General features: G+C 36.3%; 1 protein-coding gene across 3 annotated transcripts in view; it reads left to right on the top strand.

Annotated features, from left to right (window-relative positions):
* Positions 1-21,032, top strand: part of Fgf12 (fibroblast growth factor 12) — a 559,926-nt gene extending 538,894 nt beyond the window's left edge. For 2 of the 3 annotated variants that reach the window (XM_013019388.1, XM_013019386.1), the window contains 2 exons: positions 9,527-9,725; positions 20,649-20,851. In XM_013019388.1, the coding sequence (XP_012874842.1) occupies positions 9,527-9,725; positions 20,649-20,767 (318 nt within the window). In that variant the 3' untranslated portion in view covers positions 20,768-20,851. Of the gene's footprint in view, positions 1-9,526; positions 9,726-20,648 lie in introns of all 3 variants that reach the window. The other variant, XM_013019387.1, reaches the window with a different exon arrangement.
* Positions 21,033-21,340: the final 308 nt, after the last annotated feature.

The raw sequence follows: 21,340 nt of genomic DNA, 5'->3' as shown, positions 1-21,340 counted from the left end.
AAGTTTGCCTATCCAGTTTCTGAGTGTATTTCCAGATATTAATCATTCTTGGAGTTTGCAAAGTTTATTGAGCTGGAGCTATACAATTTTTTGTTTTTGCTATTTATCCATATATTTTGCTGCTCTTTTCTTTTGCTTTTCTCCACATAGTGAGTTTGAAATTATTTTATATGCTACCCAATATTCTGTATTGTTTGCACTTTTATATTATCACTCATATTACTGGCAGGCAGCTATCATATTGGTTTGTGCTTAACTGTTTTATTATGCCAGGATAATTCTGACTTCTAGACAACTTATGCCTTCATTTGCAAGTCTCAAGTCTGACATTAAATATAATCCAATATTCTTTTTTTGAAGTTTTATTGGTCCTTATCAATTTTATTTGTTTCTTGATTTCTTTCTTTCTTCATTTATTATAAAGATGATGAACAGGGCTTTGCAGTCACGCAGTAAGGTAATGAGTACATTTCTTTTTAAACGCTATAATCCCCTTCCTCATTTTCTTCCACTTACCACTCCCCACTCCCCTCTCCCTCAGGCTGTAAAGTTCATTTTCAACATAGTGTCTAATGAGTATCATTGTTGCATTAGTTCATCCTTTGTCCTGCTGTTTCTGTGATTCCCTTTCCCTTCCATGGATAAGCTTATATACGATACAAAGGGTACAGAAAACTAAAACATAAAAAAATAGAAATAACTGCATATGAGACATATTAAGCACCTCTTGTTTCCAATTCTTGAAGTTCATTTAAATACACTTTATTATATATTGTGCTACGCACTTACAGATTGAGCTATTGTGATCCCTTGCTAAGAATATCATAGACATATTCTAATTATTACAGATGACAGAAACCATGAAACCTATGTGTTCATCATGTCATTTTTATTTTTCTCTGAGTCTCAAAACATGTGTATAGTAGCGTTCTAAAGATTTTGTCTGTTAATTTTAACATCTAGGTCATCCTGTGGTTTAACACACACACACACACACACACACACACACACACACACAACTGCCTAATTGTCACTTTTGACAATCTCTCACTGTATTTCCCAGCCTGGTATTGAATCAACCTCCCTCCTTTGTCACTACAGGTATTAAGGAGGCCTTAAGGAAGGTGTTCTCAATGAGCCTGTCACAGGTTAAAGCAGACTCAGGACAATTTATTAGGATATCATGAGTAAAGGGACATACTTAAGCCAGCTGATGCTAATGCAGTCTCATTTATGATGTCTGTAACCAGGAATAAATAAATCAAGCAATATGCCAGATTCTGTATGCTTAACACAAATCAACTGTCTTGTGAAGTAATAACATCTTCACATTGAGGGTAAAGATTAATTGTGACCTACAAATAATTAAACTGAGTTTCAGAAAATCTGTGTAATATTTTCAAGGTCAAAAGAGCAAGGATTTTGATATCTATGTCTATTAATCTACCTCTAAAATTATATTTCCAATACACTGCAGGTAGCACGATTTTTATGATGGCATAAATTTACTTCACTGCCTTGTCAGGTATTGCAAGGAATGAGTTAACAAAGATGTTTTATTTTTAGAGGAATTAACTCTCAGTAATTTTCCAGTAAAAATTATCACAAAAGTATATAGACAAAGGTTCCCATATCTCCAGGGCTTTTTTTAAGTTATAAAATTAGACTTGTTCTAGCCAAAGCAATCACAGTTTTTTTTAAAAAAATCCAACTTTTCATTTGGGATAATGTAATTTAGCATTTTCCTGCCTTTTGTCAGAACAGAAACCAATAGTTCTCTCTCTTGATTTAATATCATTATGTCTGACAACACAGTTAACAAAAAAGCTGAGAATATGCCAAGGATTTTCCTGTTTTATGAATCTCAAGGCTATTAATTAAGTTAACAAATGAGCAAGTTTCCAGGCAAATATTCAAAGGTGACTATCTAAGAGGACCCTTTGGAGGTATTTGTTATAAATTATTTTGCAAGAAGCACCAGTATTTTGTTGTTTTTTTTCTTTCTTATTGTCTACAGGAAACCAAGTTGCACAACATACAGAGAAGACAGATGGATACTTTAAATAAAATGTAGTCCAAACATAGTAGTGCAAAACAGTAGCTCAAGCTTCTGGGGAGACTGAGGCAAGAAAATAGCTTGAGGCCATGAGTTTTGCCCAGGCAAAAACACCACTTCAAACAAAACAATTTCCATTTAAAATTTTAGTCAAACAGGAAAAAAGTTAATGTTTACATGCTCCTAATTACTCAAATAAAAGCAAAATCTTGTTTCTTGGGTAATGTTTTTGTTTTATTGTTAATCACTTATTAACACCATAGAACTATTTTTAGTTTATTCTATATAAAGCATTTACTTACAAGAAATTATTTGATTATTAAGTATGACTAATATCGGTAAAGAAATTTGAGACAGAGAGCATATTTGAAATTGGTTAGTTTGACAGATAGTTACATTCTTACATTTGAAGAAGACTGAGAGCTTGACAAAAATTATTCTCCCAAGTATGAACACAACTTAAAGATACCCAGTAGAAGAATATCCAGGTCTTAGAATCACTTTTCAACAAATCATTTTGGAGTTGAGGACTTTTTTTTAATTCCAAGACTTGTTGAGAATAAGAGAATTATAGCAACCAGCCTACATGTCTCTATGGAACTTAAACAGGTGTATATTTACTATAATGTCAAGCCATGTTGAATTATGCAGAAGGATAAAGGTATGGTAAGAGGTTAGGACATAACTAGAGAAGGTAGTGAGTCACATCAGGTTGTTGAAGAAGGCTTTTCTGAGGTAGTCACGTTCAGGCAGTGTCTGGAATGAAATAAGAATTTAAAGAGGTTTTCAAGAATAAGTTGTATTGATTGGAAAGGATTTGAAGTGAGATGTGCTTTTTGCGTTTAAGCAATAGCAACGGAGGGAGATCTGAGGCCAGAGTGCAGTGTTTATTCATTTGTCACAGCCATGGTGACAAATCAGTCACAGCAGTGAAGAGAAAATAGAGCCCATGGAAGAGCAAGATGCAGAGACCTGATGAACGCACCACCTCTCTGTGGTACCTCTGCAGAGCTATACAAATCTATATTCCAACCTGACTTGGAAAGGATACATTTTCTAAGTAAACCACAAGAGAGCAAAGTGTTTATGACTAAATCATTAGGGTGGGAAGGGCTTTATTTAACACCCTATCTGGGCTCTGTCTCTAAACTGCTTTTGCTCAAGACTAGAACTCTATCAGTTGAGCAACAGCTCTATTTCTGGCATTTTATTTTATTTTCGGAGCAAAATTCTTGGCAATAAGAATCTCAGGAACTTTCCTTCCCCAGGCTGGCTTTGAATCATGATCCTCAGATATCGGCCTCCTGAGTAGTTAGGATTACAAGTGTAAGTAGCAGGCACCCAAAATCACATACATTCTTGACAGAAACTTTCAACATGAAGATGTTAAAATATCCTATGAAAAATCATCTTTAATAATTGCACAGTCTTTGTAGATACAGTCTTTGTGAGGTATAAGTTGATCTTCCTAACCCCAAAAGGGTGCAGTAAATATATCTGTAGTTTACACTGGAGGATGTTAAGAGACTTTAACAGGTTTTCCAAAGTTAGGTGTTTGTTGTTCATTTCTTCAGATGTTTCAGACAACTCTGTTTTATATTATATTCTTTTTATATCTTGTTGAATGTATTACTCTAGAAATTTTGAGTAGAAAATTTAAAATTAGTAAGTTTCCTATATACCATTATAAATAAAACATGAAAGCAAGGGCATCACATAATGCTCTGGAAAAAAACAAGTACAATGTAATATTGGACAGAAATACAGAAAATATTCTTTCCTTGACTAGTATGTGATTTACAGGTATTATGTTTCTATAATAAACAAAATATACTTACACACCATGAATGAATGAATGGTTACAATGAAATTTAAAATGGCCATATAGCATGTTAACTAATTATATAGGAAAAGTTTGGATTTGAAAGAAGGACCATGATTTTGAGAAGTAAAATTCATCACATTAATCTATACCCTATATATGTATATATCTTTATATATAGATTATTTTTTGCAAGATTGGGTTTGAATTTCAGGGCTTTCTACTTGTTTGGCTAGTGCTCTACCACTGGAGCCATGCTTCAACCATGCTTGGCTCTTTGCTTGTTAATTGGAGATAGAGTTTTGAGGACTTTTCTGCTCATGATAGCTTTTAACTGTGATTTTTTCAAATCTTAACCTCATGAGTCTATAAGATTATGAGGGAGAACCACTGAGCTAGCCTTAAACCATATTTTGAATACAAGAATTATTGGCTCAACTTTATAGATAAGAAAACAAGCATTTCTCTCAAAATTAAATGACCTATTCAAGATCTTACAAAGAGATTGTCAGTACTGTTAATGACTCCACTATTACTGCATAATCTCTGCTGTTTGCGTGATATAATACTATTTGGGGGTGGGGCAGTCCCAGGGCTTGAACTCAGGGCCTGGATGCTGGCCCTGAGCTTCTTTTGGTCAAGGCTAGCATTCTGCCACTCAGCCACAGTGCCACTGGCTTTTTCTGTTTATGTGGTTAATTGAACTCAGGGCTTTATGCATGCTGGACAAACATTCTATCACTAGGCCATATTTCCAGCCCAATATAATATTCTTTATATTTACTTCAACTAGGATGAAATGAGAACCGAATGTGCTGCAATTCATGAAAAACATTGATGAAGAATGTTTTCTTGGGGACAGAAATTCTCAGTGAATACTATAGGGGCAAGAAAAACCATCTTGACACAGACAGAGCACCTTAAGTCCTGCAATATCAAGGACTAAGAAAAACTAAGGGAAAGAGAGCTCACCATATCCTGACATGACTGGAAAAACTATGCTCTCTTCTTTAATAGAGAAGTAAAGAGAATGATTAGCACAGTTCAATTTGAGGATTGCTTAGGAAGTAGAGCATAGCAAGGAGCTAGTACATAATAAAAGTAATGGCGGTTGTTTAGTCAATCCTGAAAAATTGAAACATTTTATTCACATAGCCATTGAAATGTCTAAATCTCAATCTCCTTGACCTTTGGGTCTGAAGGAAAACTCCATTTAAATGGGAATTGGGTGCGTCAATACTAACATCATTATAGACTAACCACTTATCCTAGGTGAGTATAGACTCTAAGCGAGGGAATGTGTGGGATGTTAGTGGTCCATGTGCAGAGATGAATCAGGAAGACATTTTCAGTATATGGGAGGAAATTAAAGTGGTGTATGAGATAATGAAGTTGTGGATAAGAAGAATTCTAGAGAGAGTAGTTTGGAATAAGATGGAATAGGAGGCACGGGAAGGGATCCAGCTTGGTCTTTCTGGGGTAAAGTAGCATTGTAGCATTTGTTCATCATCTAGATCAAGAGGAATGGGTTTTTTTTGAAAAAATATTGTTATTATAAAGATGATGTACAAAGGGGTTAGTTACAGAAGTCAGGTGAAGAGTACATTTCTTTTTGGATAATGTCACCCTCCCCTTGCTCTTTCTCAGTTTTTCCCTCCCATCCCTGGAATGGGAGTTAATTTTTGAGGACAAGGCTGGGGTGGATAGGTGTTTGGAATATGATAAAGAATTGGTTACATTATGGCCTGTACAGTGCCAGACCAAAATCCAGTTGTACAAATGGTCTTAAAGAAATGAGTATTCAAGAGGGCACCGGTGGCTCATGCCTATAATCCTAACTACTCAGGAGGCTGAGATCTGAGGATCATGGTTCATGGTTCAAAGCCAGCTCGGGCAGGAAATTCTGAGACTCTTATCTCCAGTAAACCTAGAAAACCAGAAATGGTGCTGTGGCTCAAGTGGTAAAGCACTAGACTTGAGCTGAAGAGTGAAGGGACAACGCCCAGGCCCAGAGTTCAAAGCTCCATGACTGACATAAAAACATTTTTTTTAAATGTTGAGAAAAAATATTTCAGAGCATTATCAAAATATTCCTATTCTCACCAGGTACCTATGACTCATGTCTGAAATCCTAGCTACTCACAAATCTACAATCTGATGATTACAGTCTGAAACCAGATCAGGCAGACATATCCAAGGAACTCTTATCTCCAGTTAACTATCAAAAAGCAAGTTAGAGGTGTTGCTCAAATGGTAGCATGCCAATCTTGAGCTGAGAATGTTAAAGGAGACTTCAAGACCTTGAGATCAAGCTCTAGTTAATGGCACAGAAAAACAAAAAAAGTAAAGGTCACCTTCTCTCGAAGTTAAGATCGCTTAAATCAAACAATAGGAAGATTGTAAAAACAAACTTATAATTCAGCATTTCTGTATCCATGAGGTTCATGTGTGTGTACAGAGGAGTTTGTTTTACTTACAAGTCTTTTTGTAAGCCTTGAACGGTGTCTAAATTGAACTGAGAAGCTCAGAATCACCGACATAAACAAAATTCATGTGTTGTAACTTCAGAAGGAAAATACTCTTAATTATTACACTCTTTCTTCATTATATTCTCTGTTTTTACTACACATACTAGGTCAAGGTAGTCTTGGATTTTATCATCTTGGGCTCCAAACTTGCCATATCCTAAGGAATTAGATTTTTTTGACATGTTTAACAATCATCATATTACATTATAACCCAGTCTGAATATTTATGATTACAAGTCTTTGTTAAAAGTCTTTGTTGACTGAAAAAAAAAGCCTTCTCTGTGTAAATTTGCTTACTTACAATTGCAGCATCCACAGATTTCTGAATGCTGTGGCATTCAGAAAGCATAGAATTAGGGATTTTCCTATAGAATTAATGATATGTTTCTAGCTATACGAAGAAATCTCAAGAGCAATAATTAAGGGGTTTTGTACATTCTAAAAGTTTACAGAATGCTTCTATGTACACAACTCAGTTTCCTTAAAGTATCCCAGTAGTATCTTGGTTCACAGTTTAAAAAATATGAAATTTAGATTTTAATCACTTACCTCAGGTCTCACAAGACTGTTTATACATACACTATATATCCACATACTCTATACCTACACTCTTGTATAGAGTCAGAAGCAAAAGCCTGTCTGACTTTCTTACTTTAAGTCTAGGTCTTTAATTTCTCATTACACACCCACCCCATCCCCACACAAGAGTATCAATAGATAATTTAGTGTGCGTTTTAAATGTATAGCAGAGATTGCACTTAGATTATCGTCTAGTCTGGCTCAGAGCTTTCTAAAGTTTCCCTCCTCGTAGAGGCTGCCTGTGCCCACAGAAATACCTGTACAAAACTTGTGTTCTTGAGGTGATCAGTCATGAATAGGTGCCTCCTTTCTGAATTCTAACTCTGTGCATAGACCCTTTGGTATGACATTTAATGGAATGCTCTGCTTAGATGTTCATTTCTGACTAGCTCTTACTTGTTGTGAAAGGGGTCTCTTATTTGCCCATTCAGTAGTTGAACAGGACGTGGCCTTACCTGATGCTGTTTCTGGCACAGGGCCCCAGGACTTCAGTCCCTGAACAACATCCTGGACTCTTGCTGTTTTCAAGAGGGGAGTTTAAACAAATGTGAAGCTGAATGGAAACCTAGGAGCTCATTATTTATTAACAGAAAGTGTTATTTTTCCCATGTATGCATGACAACATAGTAATTACATATGGTTGCTGTGGTTTTTGTAGTAATGAATAAGGCTTCCCGAAATCAACAGCTTGACATCAAAAGCAAGCTTGCTTAGGTAGTAGGAAGCAATGTGTAGCATTGAAGGAAGTACTGAATCAGCAGCAAGGAACCCTTTGTCCTGTTCAGGGATCTGGATCTGCCTCTAACTTCCTTTGATTCTGGGAGCAATTATTTCATTATCACAACCTTCTGTTAACTTGTTAAATAAAGCAACAATATTGAATATCACTAAAAAGCTTTATCTCTGGTTCCCAATTTACTTTCACTATCTACATGTATGACAGTATGAGATTATTTGTAGTTTCATGCTCTGTATATTTTCTCCTGTCTCCAATTAAAATCAAAGGAGTTCTCCACATAGTGTCTTCTAACCTGGAAGCTTTGGTCAAGTTCCATATGGGTATATAAGACAGGAGAGCAGTATGTGATTATGTCTGACAAGAACCTGGTTTCTACCAGCTTTGTTATTATGTAGTCATCTTGACTTAATTCCTTATGCAAATGCTTTATTATGAGGGCTTCACATGGAAATTCAATGAAAAAGACCATAGAATTTGTATTGTATGGTAGCTAGAGAAAATGCTTTCATATGTGGTTTCCTTCTGGTTATCTAGGAAGAGACATTTTTTTCCTTCCATATAATATATTTTGTGTGTTTGACATATTGAGATGCAACTATTTTATCTGACTGTAAAATCTCATCGTAAGTCATTACATAACGCAAACAAAATTGATGAGCTTGAGAAGTAGTTTATTTATTTGTTAGTTTGTTTATGGGTAATGGGGCTTGAACTCAGGGGCTGGGCGCTCTCCCTGAGCTTTATTGATCAAGGCTAATGCTCTGCACTTTGAGCCACAATGCCACTTCTACTTTTTCTAGGGGTTAATTGGAGACAAGAGTCTTGTGGACTTTCCTGCCTGGGCTGGCTTTGAACCTTGATCCTCAGATCTCAGCCCCCTAAGTAGCTAGGATTACAGGCATGAGCCACTGGCACCTGGCTAGGATTAGTTTTAATCAGGCAAAGAATATTAGTTCTGGAGATCATTCTGTATTCTTTCTTGTATTTTAAATTTAATCATATAACCTTTTGGTTGTCTTACTTGGCAAGTGGTGGACTTGAAATAGACAATCTTAACCTTTCTTCTCATACTGAAACTCTCATTCTATGTTTCACTGGGGAATTGTTAATGTGGTAGTAGTATTTCTTTGTGCTGCTAATTCTAAGATTTTCATATTGGCAATTTTAATTACTGTAAGGAAAGTAAGTAAGAATTACTGATACCAAGCAAAGCAGTGGGATGTCAGTTTATGAAACCAAGCGTGTTCCATGTAGTAGACTTTCGCTCATATAGAGCAGTCTCTTGAAAAACAGCTGGTTTGCCTTTGATTTGGGATCCGAGGTGTGTTAGTGCTGTATGTATATGTCAGGTGCTTGAGCAGTTGCTTTTGCAAGAGTAAAAATTGTATACGAATGAAATTCTGTGGTCCAGGCTTATTGGCCCATTCTGTCAACCTTAACTGCTTGGGAAGTGGACATGGGACAACTGAAATCTGAGTCTAGCTAGGGCAAAAGTTTGAGACTATCTAAAATAAAATAAATCTAAAGGCAAAGAGAGAGAGAGAGAGAGAGAGAGAGAGAGAGAGAGAGGGGAAGGAGGGGAAGAAGGGAGGAAGGAAGGAAGGGAGGAAGGTAGGAAGGAAGGAAGGAAGGAAAGAAGGAAGGAAGGAAAAGGAAAAAGAAATTCTGTTTTTAAGTCTTACAGAGATACGAAGTGAACTTTCTTTTAAAAGTACATGTATGTCAAGGTTACTGGATTTAGGAACTGCTGACAATTCATGTTTAAGATTTTTTTTCTTTTTGGTCTATTTTCCCCCTTGCAGGATGTTTTCACCCCAGAATGCAAATTTAAGGAATCTGTGTTTGAGAACTACTATGTGATCTATTCTTCCACACTTTATCGCCAGCAAGAATCAGGCCGAGCATGGTTTCTGGGACTCAATAAAGAAGGTCAAATCATGAAGGGGAACAGAGTGAAGAAAACCAAGCCTTCATCACATTTTGTACCAAAACCTATTGAAGGTATGGAAGCTGTTTCTTTTCTTCTTGTCCTTTTGGGTCTAAGCATTATTTGAATGTAACAAATCTCAAGAAAGGCGTAGAGAGCACAATTTTACCATTTCCCATCAAAAAAGAGAGAACAAAACAGAATAAACAAAAAGAATAAGATAAATTCTCTTCTAACTAGTTGGTACTTACTAAATCCATGAATGTGCAAACTACAACATTCCTGGAAGGAATAAAAAAAACACTATTAGCTCCCATTTAGAACACAATAATGTAATTTCCCAGGATATATCCTTGAAAAAACAAAAATGTTGTGGCAGTGCTTTAAAGTTTGCAAAAGACTTCTAGAAATACTTTTACATGCTAATCTTTAATCCCTGTGAGCAAGTATAATAACACAGTGTGCCAGTTTTTCTTTGTAGTGTTTAGGAATGAAAATGGGAAGGGGAAACAAAGGAGGAGGCTACAATGCTTGATAAGAATTGTACTCATTATAATGCCCATGTAATTGTAACCCCTCTGTAAAGTATTTTCACAATAAAAAAAAAGAAAATGGTGAACTCAGTTAACTTGACCATTTTCAGTTGAGCTGAAGATTTCTCTTCTACTGATTGTTTAAGTAGTATTTACTTACATCAAATTGGAAAGTAGACTAAGTCCACCGCTGGCAACTATGTTTTTTTCTTTATTTGATAGGTCGATTTTTTTTCATATTTTTTTATTGTGAAAATACCGTACAGAGGGTTACAATTAGATGAGCAAGGTAATGAGTACATTTCTTATCAAGCATTGTTGCCTCTTCCTTTGTTTCCCCTTCCCATCCCTTCAAATTTTATTATAAAGGTGATGTTCGAAGGGGTTAGAGTTAAGACTCAGGCAAGGAGTACATTTCTTTTTGACAGTGTCACTCCCTCCCTCATTCTCTCCTAGCTTTTCCCCTCCCAACTTCTATTCCCCCAGGGTTGCATAGTTCATTTCCAACTTAGTGTCTAGTGAGTGTCACTGCTGAAGTAGTTCACCCTTTGTCTCAACCTTTCTGTGCTTCCCCTGCCCCTCCCCAAATCAGATAAACTTATACACAAGACAAAGGGTACAGAAATCAAAAACAGTGACAGAAGGGAATGCACCACATTTTAAAAAAGGAAAGAAGAAAGTAAAGAAAATTAAAAAATAACTGCAAATAGTACATTGGCTTTTTATGTAATAGTAGGTATTGAGAGCAAAAGCGTCATGCTTGCTAGGTAGGTATTCTATCATGTGAACCACATGTTCGATGCTTTTTTCTATTAGCTATTTTCAAAATAGAGTCTTATTCTTTATGACCAGTTTTTCCTGGACTGCAATCCTCATACTTGTGCCTCCTGTTTCCGTGATTCCTCAGTAGCTAGGATGACAGTTGTACACTACTGCACGCAGCCATTGGTTGAGAGAGACTTGAAAATGTCTTTTATTCATGAGTTGGCTTTGAACCATGATCCCCAATCTCCATCTCCCAAGTAGCATAGATTACGGGGTTGAGCTACCACCATTGCCAAGGACAACGATATTTTTCTCTCAGAAATTCCTCAACTAGGATACTGGTTGAACATATTTATTCATTTCAGTCAAGTGCTCTGATAATTTCTCATACATTTATCAGCATAGAATTCTGAAAGTCATGTTGTATTTATGAATAACACGAGCTCCACCTCCTTGTCTGATGAAAACATTGGAACAGCTCCTTAATTTAGTCCTGCTTGCTTTTCTCCTGTGGCAGGGGCTGAGGTCAATGAACACAATGTCTGCCCCATTAAACATAGAATGCATAGACTACAGGGGTCAGCCAACATCTCAGTCAAAGCTATTGGTCAAAACATTATCTGGAATGTGATAGAGCTTTTGTTCATAAAAAAACAATTCATTACTGAAACTCCGTCATCATGAACTGTACACAGATAGTATTTTCTTTTTAAAAATATTTATTGCTATTGTATGGGTGATATACAGAGGGGTTACAGTTATGTAAGTCAGATAATGAGTACATTACTGTTGAACCCCAAAGCTTGGCTTGTTCTCAGGAAATCATTTCTTCCCTTTAGTTTCTTTATATTGTAATAAAAATGTACTTAAATAAAAGTTTTCAATATAGTTCTAAATAGTCAAAAGAGAAAAAAAAACCTCACCTTGTGTCTTTGGCCAAACAAAATTGAACTTTTACTCCTAGGGGCCTAATGATGAATATGTCACCTCCCCAATTTCTGTTCTCTCATTTTCTGTCTGAAAAGTGCTGATATACCTTGGAAAGGATTAATTCAAGGAGATTGGGAATATAGAGCAATGGTAGCGTATTTGCTTAAAATGTACCAACACTGTGGGTTTGATGTCCAACACCTAAAACAATAATAATAACTGCAACCAAAATAAGATTCATTTCTTGGTCTGGCACTGGTGGCTTACACTTGTAATACTAGCTACTCAGGAGGCTGAAGTCTGAGTATTATGATTTGAAGCTAGCCTGAGGAAGAAAAGTTTGTGAGATTCTCACCTCTTACCACCCAAGAGCCAAAAGTAGCAACATGACTCAAGTGGTAAAGTGCCAATTTTGAGAAAAATAGCTAAGCCAGAGTACAGAAGCCCTGCGTTGAAGCCCTAGTATCAGCACAAATAAAAAGTCATTGCTACTTTGCGGGACTTGAACTCAGGGCCTGGGCACTGTCTTTGAGTTTCTTCACTCAAGGCTAACAGAGCTCTACCACTTGAGTCACAGCTCTACTTCTGGCTTTTTTGGTTGTTGATTGGAAATAAGGGCCTCAGTGACTTTCCTACCTGGGATGGCTTTGAACTGTAGTCCTCAGATCTCAACCTCCTAAGTAATTAGTCTTACAGGCATGAGCCATCAGTTCCTAGCTTCTCTGACATCCCTCAAGAAACAAAAAGCATTGCTTCCATATCTGCATTCACATTAAATATATTTATTGTCCCTCTGTCTCCCCTTATTTATGGTTAGTTCCCTGTAATTGAACAAACATGTTTTTTTTCTTGTATCTCCCTGTTTCTTGTACAATATGCAGCCTATGAAAGAGATGGAAATTTAATTATTAGATGTCAGTTGAAGAAGTGTACATGTGAAGGAACAATTGAATAGAAAAGCAATGAGAACTTTAGGATATTTGCAGAGATATTATACTTTGAGATAGCAATAGTATAGACAATTTATACCAATGGCAATTGTATGTTAGCAATACTAAAGGGAAAGTAGCAATCATCTAGTAGAAAAGTGCTATATTTCATGCTGCATGAATTGATATTGGAAATTAGAGAGAGAACTGACACTCCTACAAAAAGGAAGATTCATTGAGAAGCTGGTATTTAAACATGCCTTTTGGGGTAGGCTAGGTTCAGATCAGTCAAGATAAGTAGGATTACCTAGACATAAACATGTCAAGAATACTGCAAGTAAAGTCAGAAAATTGGCTGCTTAGCAGGGTGCCTAAGAAGCAGATGATATTTCTGTGAAAACGATATTGATCCTCAAGAAGGTTTTTGACATATTTTGCTTACACCTCATGCATTGGTTTTATTTGCTCACTTAGGTTGATATTTTGTTCTTATAAAAATATAGTACAAGTTTATTAACAGTTTTGGGAGAATTTAGGAAAGCATAAAGGATAAGAAGCTACTTGTTTAATTCATTCTTCATATGGATAATTCACTGATACAGAGCCCTTCCACTGAAAAGAAAGCACCTGTAACTTATCCTAATTATAGTTGCTATCTACACTTAAGTTAGTGAAGTTTCTTCTTGGTTTTAGATGATAAATACATTGACCTAAATTGCTAGTTTCTTAGTAGCTTATATGTTGTGTTTGTTGCTTCCTTTCAGTGAGAATATAGAATGGGAGCACTAGACATATAAGTTAGAAGTTTTGGGTTCACCCAACCCAAAACTATGTCCAGTAGTTTAGTCACACCTGTCCCCTCAAAAACTAAATCTAGAGGTGAGCCATTCAGGAATAGTCCTGTGATTTCCCAACTCCAGGGATCTTGGCTGTAACTAGCTTTCCATGCCTGTCTTCATAGTGTGTTTGTATGATTTATTAGATCCATGCCCTGCACTGTTACTACAACAATGCGCATGGTCCTGTCCTGGATATTCCCCTGGATGATGCTATCTCACCAACATTCTTATGATAATCAGAGGAGAAATGAAGGAGGTACAGAGATCTGTGTGAATTTTCTTTCATGATGCTTCCCTATAGCTGCTGTATGATGCTTACACACACTGGACAAAATTGAGATAGGATTCATGTTTAGTTGCATATAGCTTTTATTCGTTTTTTAAATAAGTTTTTATTGTAAAAATACTGTACAGAGTGGTTATAGATACACGAGCAAGGTAATGAGTACGTTTCCTATCAAGTATTGTTGTCTCCTTCTTTGTTTTTCCCCTACCATTCCTTCCCTCCCATCTCCACAACTACATCCCCCCGCCCAAATTGTAAAGTTTGTTTTTCAACATAGTGCCTTATACATCTCATTGTTGTGATGGGTCAACTTGTATCTCTATTTAAACATTTTGTTTTTCCCCTTCCCCTCCCCAAATTATACTGACATCAAATACAGTGAAAACAGGGATTATACAGGGGAAGAACATACAAAGCAACAAAAACAATCACATGGCACATTATAAATACATTAGAAACAATAGCAAGAAAGAAAAAACCACTTGTAGCTTTCATTCTTGATGGTCACATAAAAATTCATATTCATATTTTAAGAGATAATGGTAGAGCCGGGTGCCGGTGGCTCATACCTGTAATCGTAGCTACTCAGGAGGCTGAGTTCTTAGGATCACGGTTCAAAGCCAGCCCAGACTGGAAACTCCGTAAGACTCTTATCTCCAATAAACCACTAGAAAACTGGAAGTGGTGCTGTGGCTCAAGCGGTAGAGCACTTGCCTTGAGCTGAAGAGCTGAGGGAAAGTGCCCAGTACAAGAGTTCAAATCCCATAACTGACCAAAAAAAAAAGAGAGAGAATGGTAGAATGGTATTGGACAGCTTATAACTTTTGCTTTCCTCTGGAGCCTTCTGTACTTAAGAATATATCTGATTTCTTTTTTTGACATTTTCTTGTTGTTCATTTTGATTTGATTTTCTTAACTAATACTTTGTAATTATTTCCTTTTTGTTCTGAGGTAAAAATATAAAGTCTTTTCTGAGTTAGATTCTCTACTTCCAAGGCTTTTTGTCTCTTTCCTTTATGAGACTGAAACAAAGGTGGAAGTACAAAGAATGATGCAAATCACTTCTGAAGATAAAAGCTTAACTGGGTTTTATATCCCAGACCTTTTAATTCCCTGCAATTGTCGTTGCCATTTGTTTAGAGAACAATGTGTCCTTGTTTGATCAATATTAGTTAACAATTTTATAAATGCTTATTTTGTCTAGGTAGCATTTGAAGCAGGCCTTGATTATTTTTCATTTTTATTCCACTTATAAGGAGGAGGCTTCAATAGTATCCCTATTTATGAACATTGGAAATGAAGCACAGAGACATTATGTAATTTGGCTCAAATCATGCCGTTAATGAGTGGTAGAGCCAGAATTTAAGCCAAAACATTCTGACTTGAACAATCCAGTATTTCACTGCCATGAAGAATAATCTGAAATCCCTCCAAATTTGTGCTTGTACTCTACACAGAGGCTAATGGGCCTCTGGTAAATTCTTTTGAAAAAATGTTTGCCTTTTTAATCTGGAATATACCTATCCTTTATAAATGAAAATCCTCCAAGATTAATGGAAACCTTCATTCTCTTATAATTTGCCTGATGCACACAAAATTGGTCCATTTCTTTATACCTCATGCATACTTTGATGTTATTATAATACAAAAAATGTGAACAACTAGCCAATAATTTTCTATGCAGTTGTATTTTATATCATTAGGTTTTCATTATTATGAAAGATATGTGAAATTATATTAGGTATTATTCTGCTGTACATGAGACCTTCATTCCTGCCAGGATTGCAAACTACTCTCATTACTTCTAGTAATACTACTCCTATTGTCTTGCTCCTGCTATGTGCAGCTTTTCCATTTATCACTTGCTAGACCAGTGGCATACATCTATTTCTGTAAAACCTCATAACAGAATTATGTTATTATTTGGGTTATAGATGAGGAGAATAATAATTAAAAGCAATTAAGTAAGCTATCCAAGATTATAGGGCTATAAAAATACATAACTGGGATTACAAACAGGAAGCCAGATGTCTGTGCTTATATGTCTAACCCCTGCTCTGTCCTGTTTGCATATTCTATGAATATGCAAATACTCTGGAAAGCTCCTGACAGCAAAGCAGAAATCGCATACAATGATGCAAAGTGCATAGAAAGCTAATTCTATACCATGCCAGTCTGAGATGGGTATAGGAGCTATCATAAGGAAAAGACATAAAACAGATAATGTATGCCAGGCTCAAACTAGCCAAAAGAGAATTAAAAATGCATTGCTTTCTACCGCCCCCCCCCTTGAATTCTAACAGGCTTCATTAACTACTCTGTAAAAGAATTTGGACAAGGATTTTCTAAAGTGCTTTGGCAAGTGATATTGTGTCACAGTCTTTAAAAACACTTTGCATGAAAAAAAAATAAAATAAAAACACTTTACATGGAAGTATGCTCCCTCATGGAATCTAGCTCTAGATGAAGCTATAAAATATTCTGAACACATTCATTCAGTCAATTAATAAAATATAGTTTTATGAGCTGTTTCCATCATGGTTGAATTGTGGCTGACTTTTTTTAAAATTAGGGTTGGGATGAAAGCTGTTCTAGTATGTTATTTTTAAAAATTTTTAATTGTATTCTTTGCATAGACCAGTTATACAGAGTATCATTGGAAGACACTTTTAGACAATAAATAGTAAACAAGAGTTCCATAAGAAATTAGCCATATTATTGTTAAACCAAAAAGATTGTTGAGTCTTTTAGTTGGGACTCCTAAAGGAGTTATTGTATGCCAGGTATGGTGGCTCATGACTATAATACCAGCTTCAGAAAAAGAAGGAACATGAGATCAAAGCTTGCTATAGCAAAGGTTCTTTAACCCAACTCAAAGACAAACATGAAGAAGGGAAAAGAGTGCTTGGCTTATGTTCTAATGTGTTTGCCATCAAGCAGGAGGTCTTAGGTCCACTCCTTAATACCACAATAAGTTAAATAAACAATGAAATCATCATAAACCTGTAGGTCCACTACTAGTAATGTTACCACCTCAAGGGAATGCAGTACTGCTTGGGAAATAAGTCACCCTTAGTGAAGGAGAATTGGACCCTCAATAGATGAAAAGACAAAGTAGATATTTTTTTTGAACATCTTTGCCCATATTCTAGTCCTACTGATGATTGCATATTTGGATATCAAGATTCCCCAAATTAAACTCTGCCAGTTGGAAGATCTTTAAGTCCAACATGGATAACATAATAATTATCCACCAGCCCATTTCCCTTCACTCTTTCACTCCCATCCGGTGTTTAGAAGGCAGTGGGTGTTAATGAGGGGTTGCAGAGGCATCTATTCAGATGCATGGATAGACTTGATATTTAAACCTATTACTATATACCTTGCCCATTAACCAGTGCATACATGGGTCCCCTCCCTTGGAATCTAAGACAACAGCACAGTCTTTGTGATTCCCAGTTCTGCCCTTTCCAAGTATTGTTCACCCTTCATAGAAGCAACACCCCCAGAATTAAATGTTTTCTGGGTGACCTCCCCCTCTAGCATCAGATAGATACAGGCCAAAGATTCCTTCACAAAGGAAAAGATACAAACCCCTCCTTTTCCTCCTCCCTCTTCTTTAAGAAGGTCATTACTTAGCTCCAGCAAGTGGTTGAGTATTCAAATTTCTTCTCCTTGATAAAGAGTGTGTGCACTTTCCAAGTGTTTAAACTTCATGAGTTCTAAGAAAAAAAAAAGGTATTTCAGAATTAAGATCGGTATGTATCAATGAAGAGCTGTCTCTACAAAAGTATTAAGCTTGGAATAAAGAATATTAATCCATTTCCACCAACTTATTTTTGACTGGGAAAAGAGAATCTCTCCCTCCCTCTTTTGCACCCTCTCCCCATACACTCAGAGAGCACCTGCTGGGCAGTTTCCTTGTTAGAGCTGAACTGTTGCTTACTATCAGACCTGAGTTAAGTCCCTGCAGAAAATGGTTGTTGGTTTTTAGACATCAGTATTAGAACCACCTTGGTGTATAGTTAAAAGCTCTACTCTTTGACCAAATCTTCAAAATGAACTCATTTGTTAAGCCTGGGTATGACCTAGGTCTCTACATATTCCAAAAAATTGTCTCAGATTTGAGAAGTTACATTGTGAACTGAATTTGGTGTTTCTGGGCTTACTTGGTAAACCTGGGACATAGGCAGTTTAAACTCATTCATATTTTAGTGGTCACTGTATTAGATTGAACCAAAAGCAGTAAATTGTGTATTTGAAACCATAAAATAAAACATATTAAATATGTTACATTTTAAGTCATCCAACAGTTCTTAGATAAATATGTTTTTGGGCTAGGTTAAATTACTATACAAAATTATTAGAGATAATGCCCAAATTTAGGGTAAATGAATAACTAAATGTGTAACCTGGTAAATACTTAGTAACCAAGAAAGAAATTCCGATTCTTTTGACTAATTTTTAGCAGTGATTTGCTACTGATTTTTTTTATGGTTGTTTGCTTGATTTTTGGTTTTTGGGTTTTTTTAACCAGTCCTGAGGCTTGTGAACTCAAGGCAGGGCACCGCTGTACCTCAGCATCTTTTGCTCAAGGCTAACACTCTACCACTTGAGCCATGATGCCACTTCTGGCTTTTTCTGTGTATGTGGTACTGAGAATTAAATCTAGGGCTTCATGCATGGTAGGCAAGCTCCCTACCATTAAGCCATATTCCCAGCCCTTGCTAAATATTTTGAGAGTATAACTTGCTTTCTGTAACTTCAGCCATCTCTAAAGATGAAATCTAAAATTATAAATTCTACCCATTTCCTACAAATAAAATGAAGATAAGATGTTGTAAAATAACAAAATTTCTCAAGAAAAGTTTATCAGATAAGATGCAAAATGCTATATTCATTTTTATCTTTTGGGTTGGAGAAGTGAGGTTTTTGTTGTTGTTGATTTTTGTTTTTATTTGTTTTGTTCTGTTTTTGTGCTGGTCATAGGGCTTCAACTCAGGACCTGGGTACTGTCCCTATGCTTATTTGTTCAAGTCTAGTACTCTACCAGGTGAATTAGGAGCTCCACTTTGGGCTTTATTTATTTTTTAATGGTTAATTGGAGATAAGAGTCTAAAAGACTTTCCTTCTTGGACTGCATACTATGATCCTCCTGAGCAGCTAGGATTACAGGAGTGAGCCACCAGCACTGGCTAGAAGTGTTTTGAGATGTGGTATTGAATCAATGGATCAATTGAATCATTTAATCAATAACAATTTGGAAGAAAATTAATTATCCTTCAACAAATGAATAATCAGTCACCAAAGAGCATAACAAATCAGGAGCCCTGACCTTATAAAACTCTAATTGGGAGGACAAAGATGGTACATTTATTTATTTATTTATTGGTTGGTTGCTGAGCTTGAACTCTGGCCTGGGAGCTGTCCCAGAGCTCTTCAGTTAAAGATTAGCGCTCTACCACTTGAGCCACAGTGCCACTGACAGTTGATAATAGTCTCATGGACTTTCCTGCACAGGCTAGCTTTTAACTGTGATCCTCAGATCTCAGCCTCCTGAGTAGTTAGGATTACAGGTGTGAGTCACTAGCACCCGGCTATTTTGATATTTTTATTTAAAGTATGTGGAAAGAGAATTAAATAGTTTATATCCCCAAATTCCCTTTTTGACTAAACCATAGTAAAAGACAAAGTAAGAACAATGGAGTAGATTGTACCTTCCTCTCTGATCCTGCTGACTGTTTAATTACAGAAAAGATATTACCTTCAAATTCCTTGTCTCTTTTCTGTGTGGAATATCTGTCAGCCCCTGATACTTTCTTCTGCAAATGTTTATAATTTATTCAAGTCAACTTCTTACTGATTTCTGAATTTGTTTTAATAAAAGTTGCCTACCTTAGCCGGGCGCTGGTGGCTCACGCCTGTAACCCTAGCTACTCACGAGGCTGAGATCTGAGGATCGCAGTTCAAAGCCAGCCCGGGCAGGAAAGACCGTGAGACTCCTATCTCCAATAAACCACTAGAAAACTGGAAGTGGCACTGTAGCTCAAGTGGTAGAGCGCTCGCCTTGAGCTGAAGAGCTGAGGGACAGCACCCAGGCCCAGAGTTCAAGCCCCATGACTGACAAAAAAAAAAAGAAGAAAAGGAAAAATAGAGGGGAATAAAGGAACTGTTCATATTAGATGAGAACTGAAACCTCATGGATACATATTCACATTTCTTACAGATGAATAACTAAAAGTTTATGGACTTTGTACCTTAAGTGAAAAAATTGAGAGCAATCATGGAAATTGATTTCCTTTTCTTCTTCTCTATCACTCACTATTTACCATTCCTTTCACAAGAAATCCTGAAAATTTGACAGAGGAATGTCAAAATGCTCACAGTAAGGTAAAGATTAAGAGCATGTCAGTCAACATTTCAAGGCTATATGTCCTTCATTTCTAACTCAACAAATATCCTGTTTCATTGGTTAGGAGACTATAAAGACTCAAGAAACAACTCACATCTCTGTACTTCAAGAAAACCTAATAATAGATTGTGGCTAAATTGCAGTAAAGGGAATTGTGTATATTCACCAGGTTTATGCCCAACTTAAAACTCTTTCACAAAGAGAAAGAGATGACGGTGAACTATCTTCTTAAATCAAACTTGCAAAGTTTACTGAAGTGCTCTGTAATTATCCTATAGTCATTGCTGTGATTTTGTCTTCCAGTGTGTATGTACAGAGAACCATCACTACATGAAATTGGAGAAAAACAAGGGCGTTCAAGGAAAAGTTCTGGAACACCAACCATGAATGGAGGCAAAGTCGTGAATCAAGACTCAACATAGCTGAGAACTCTGCCCTTCTTCCCTCTCCTTCCTTTCTTTCCTCTTCCCCTCCTTGCCCCATTTCCTTCCAAAATCCACCCAAGAGAGAAAGATAAAATGGCACCGCAGGACCTAGTAGCTAAGATTCTGCACTCAAAATCTTCCTTTGTGTAGGACAAGAAAATTGAACCAAAGCTTGCCTGTTGCAATGTGGTAGAAAATTCACGTGCACAAATATCATATTTTAAAAAGCAATGGAAAAAAATAAACCAGGACTCCACAAACATTAAATTAAGCTGTGTTGTTATTCATAGAGGGCTAATTGTCATGAAGACATTACTGTAAATAAGATGAAATAAAATTTACATAAAAGAAAAGGATTTTAAAGAAATGAACTTGAACTCAGAGATCAACGTTAGACCTTAAATCGCTCAAACTCTGGAAAATGCTGTGATAATATTTGTTTGATTTTTTTTGTATTTTCTTTGGACATCTGGAAATAACATATGATTATATCCTGTAAACCTGGAAATTTTTTTTAGCCATGAAATCAAACGATGTATGAATTATACTCTTCTAATGCCTATTAGGTAT

This window comes from Dipodomys ordii, unplaced genomic scaffold (genome assembly GCF_000151885.1).
Source record: "Dipodomys ordii isolate 6190 unplaced genomic scaffold, Dord_2.0 Scaffold45, whole genome shotgun sequence".
Lineage (NCBI taxonomy): Eukaryota > Metazoa > Chordata > Mammalia > Rodentia > Heteromyidae > Dipodomys > Dipodomys ordii.
The sequence above is the reverse complement of the archived record's forward strand: the minus strand, read 5'-3'. Positions and strand labels throughout refer to the sequence as shown.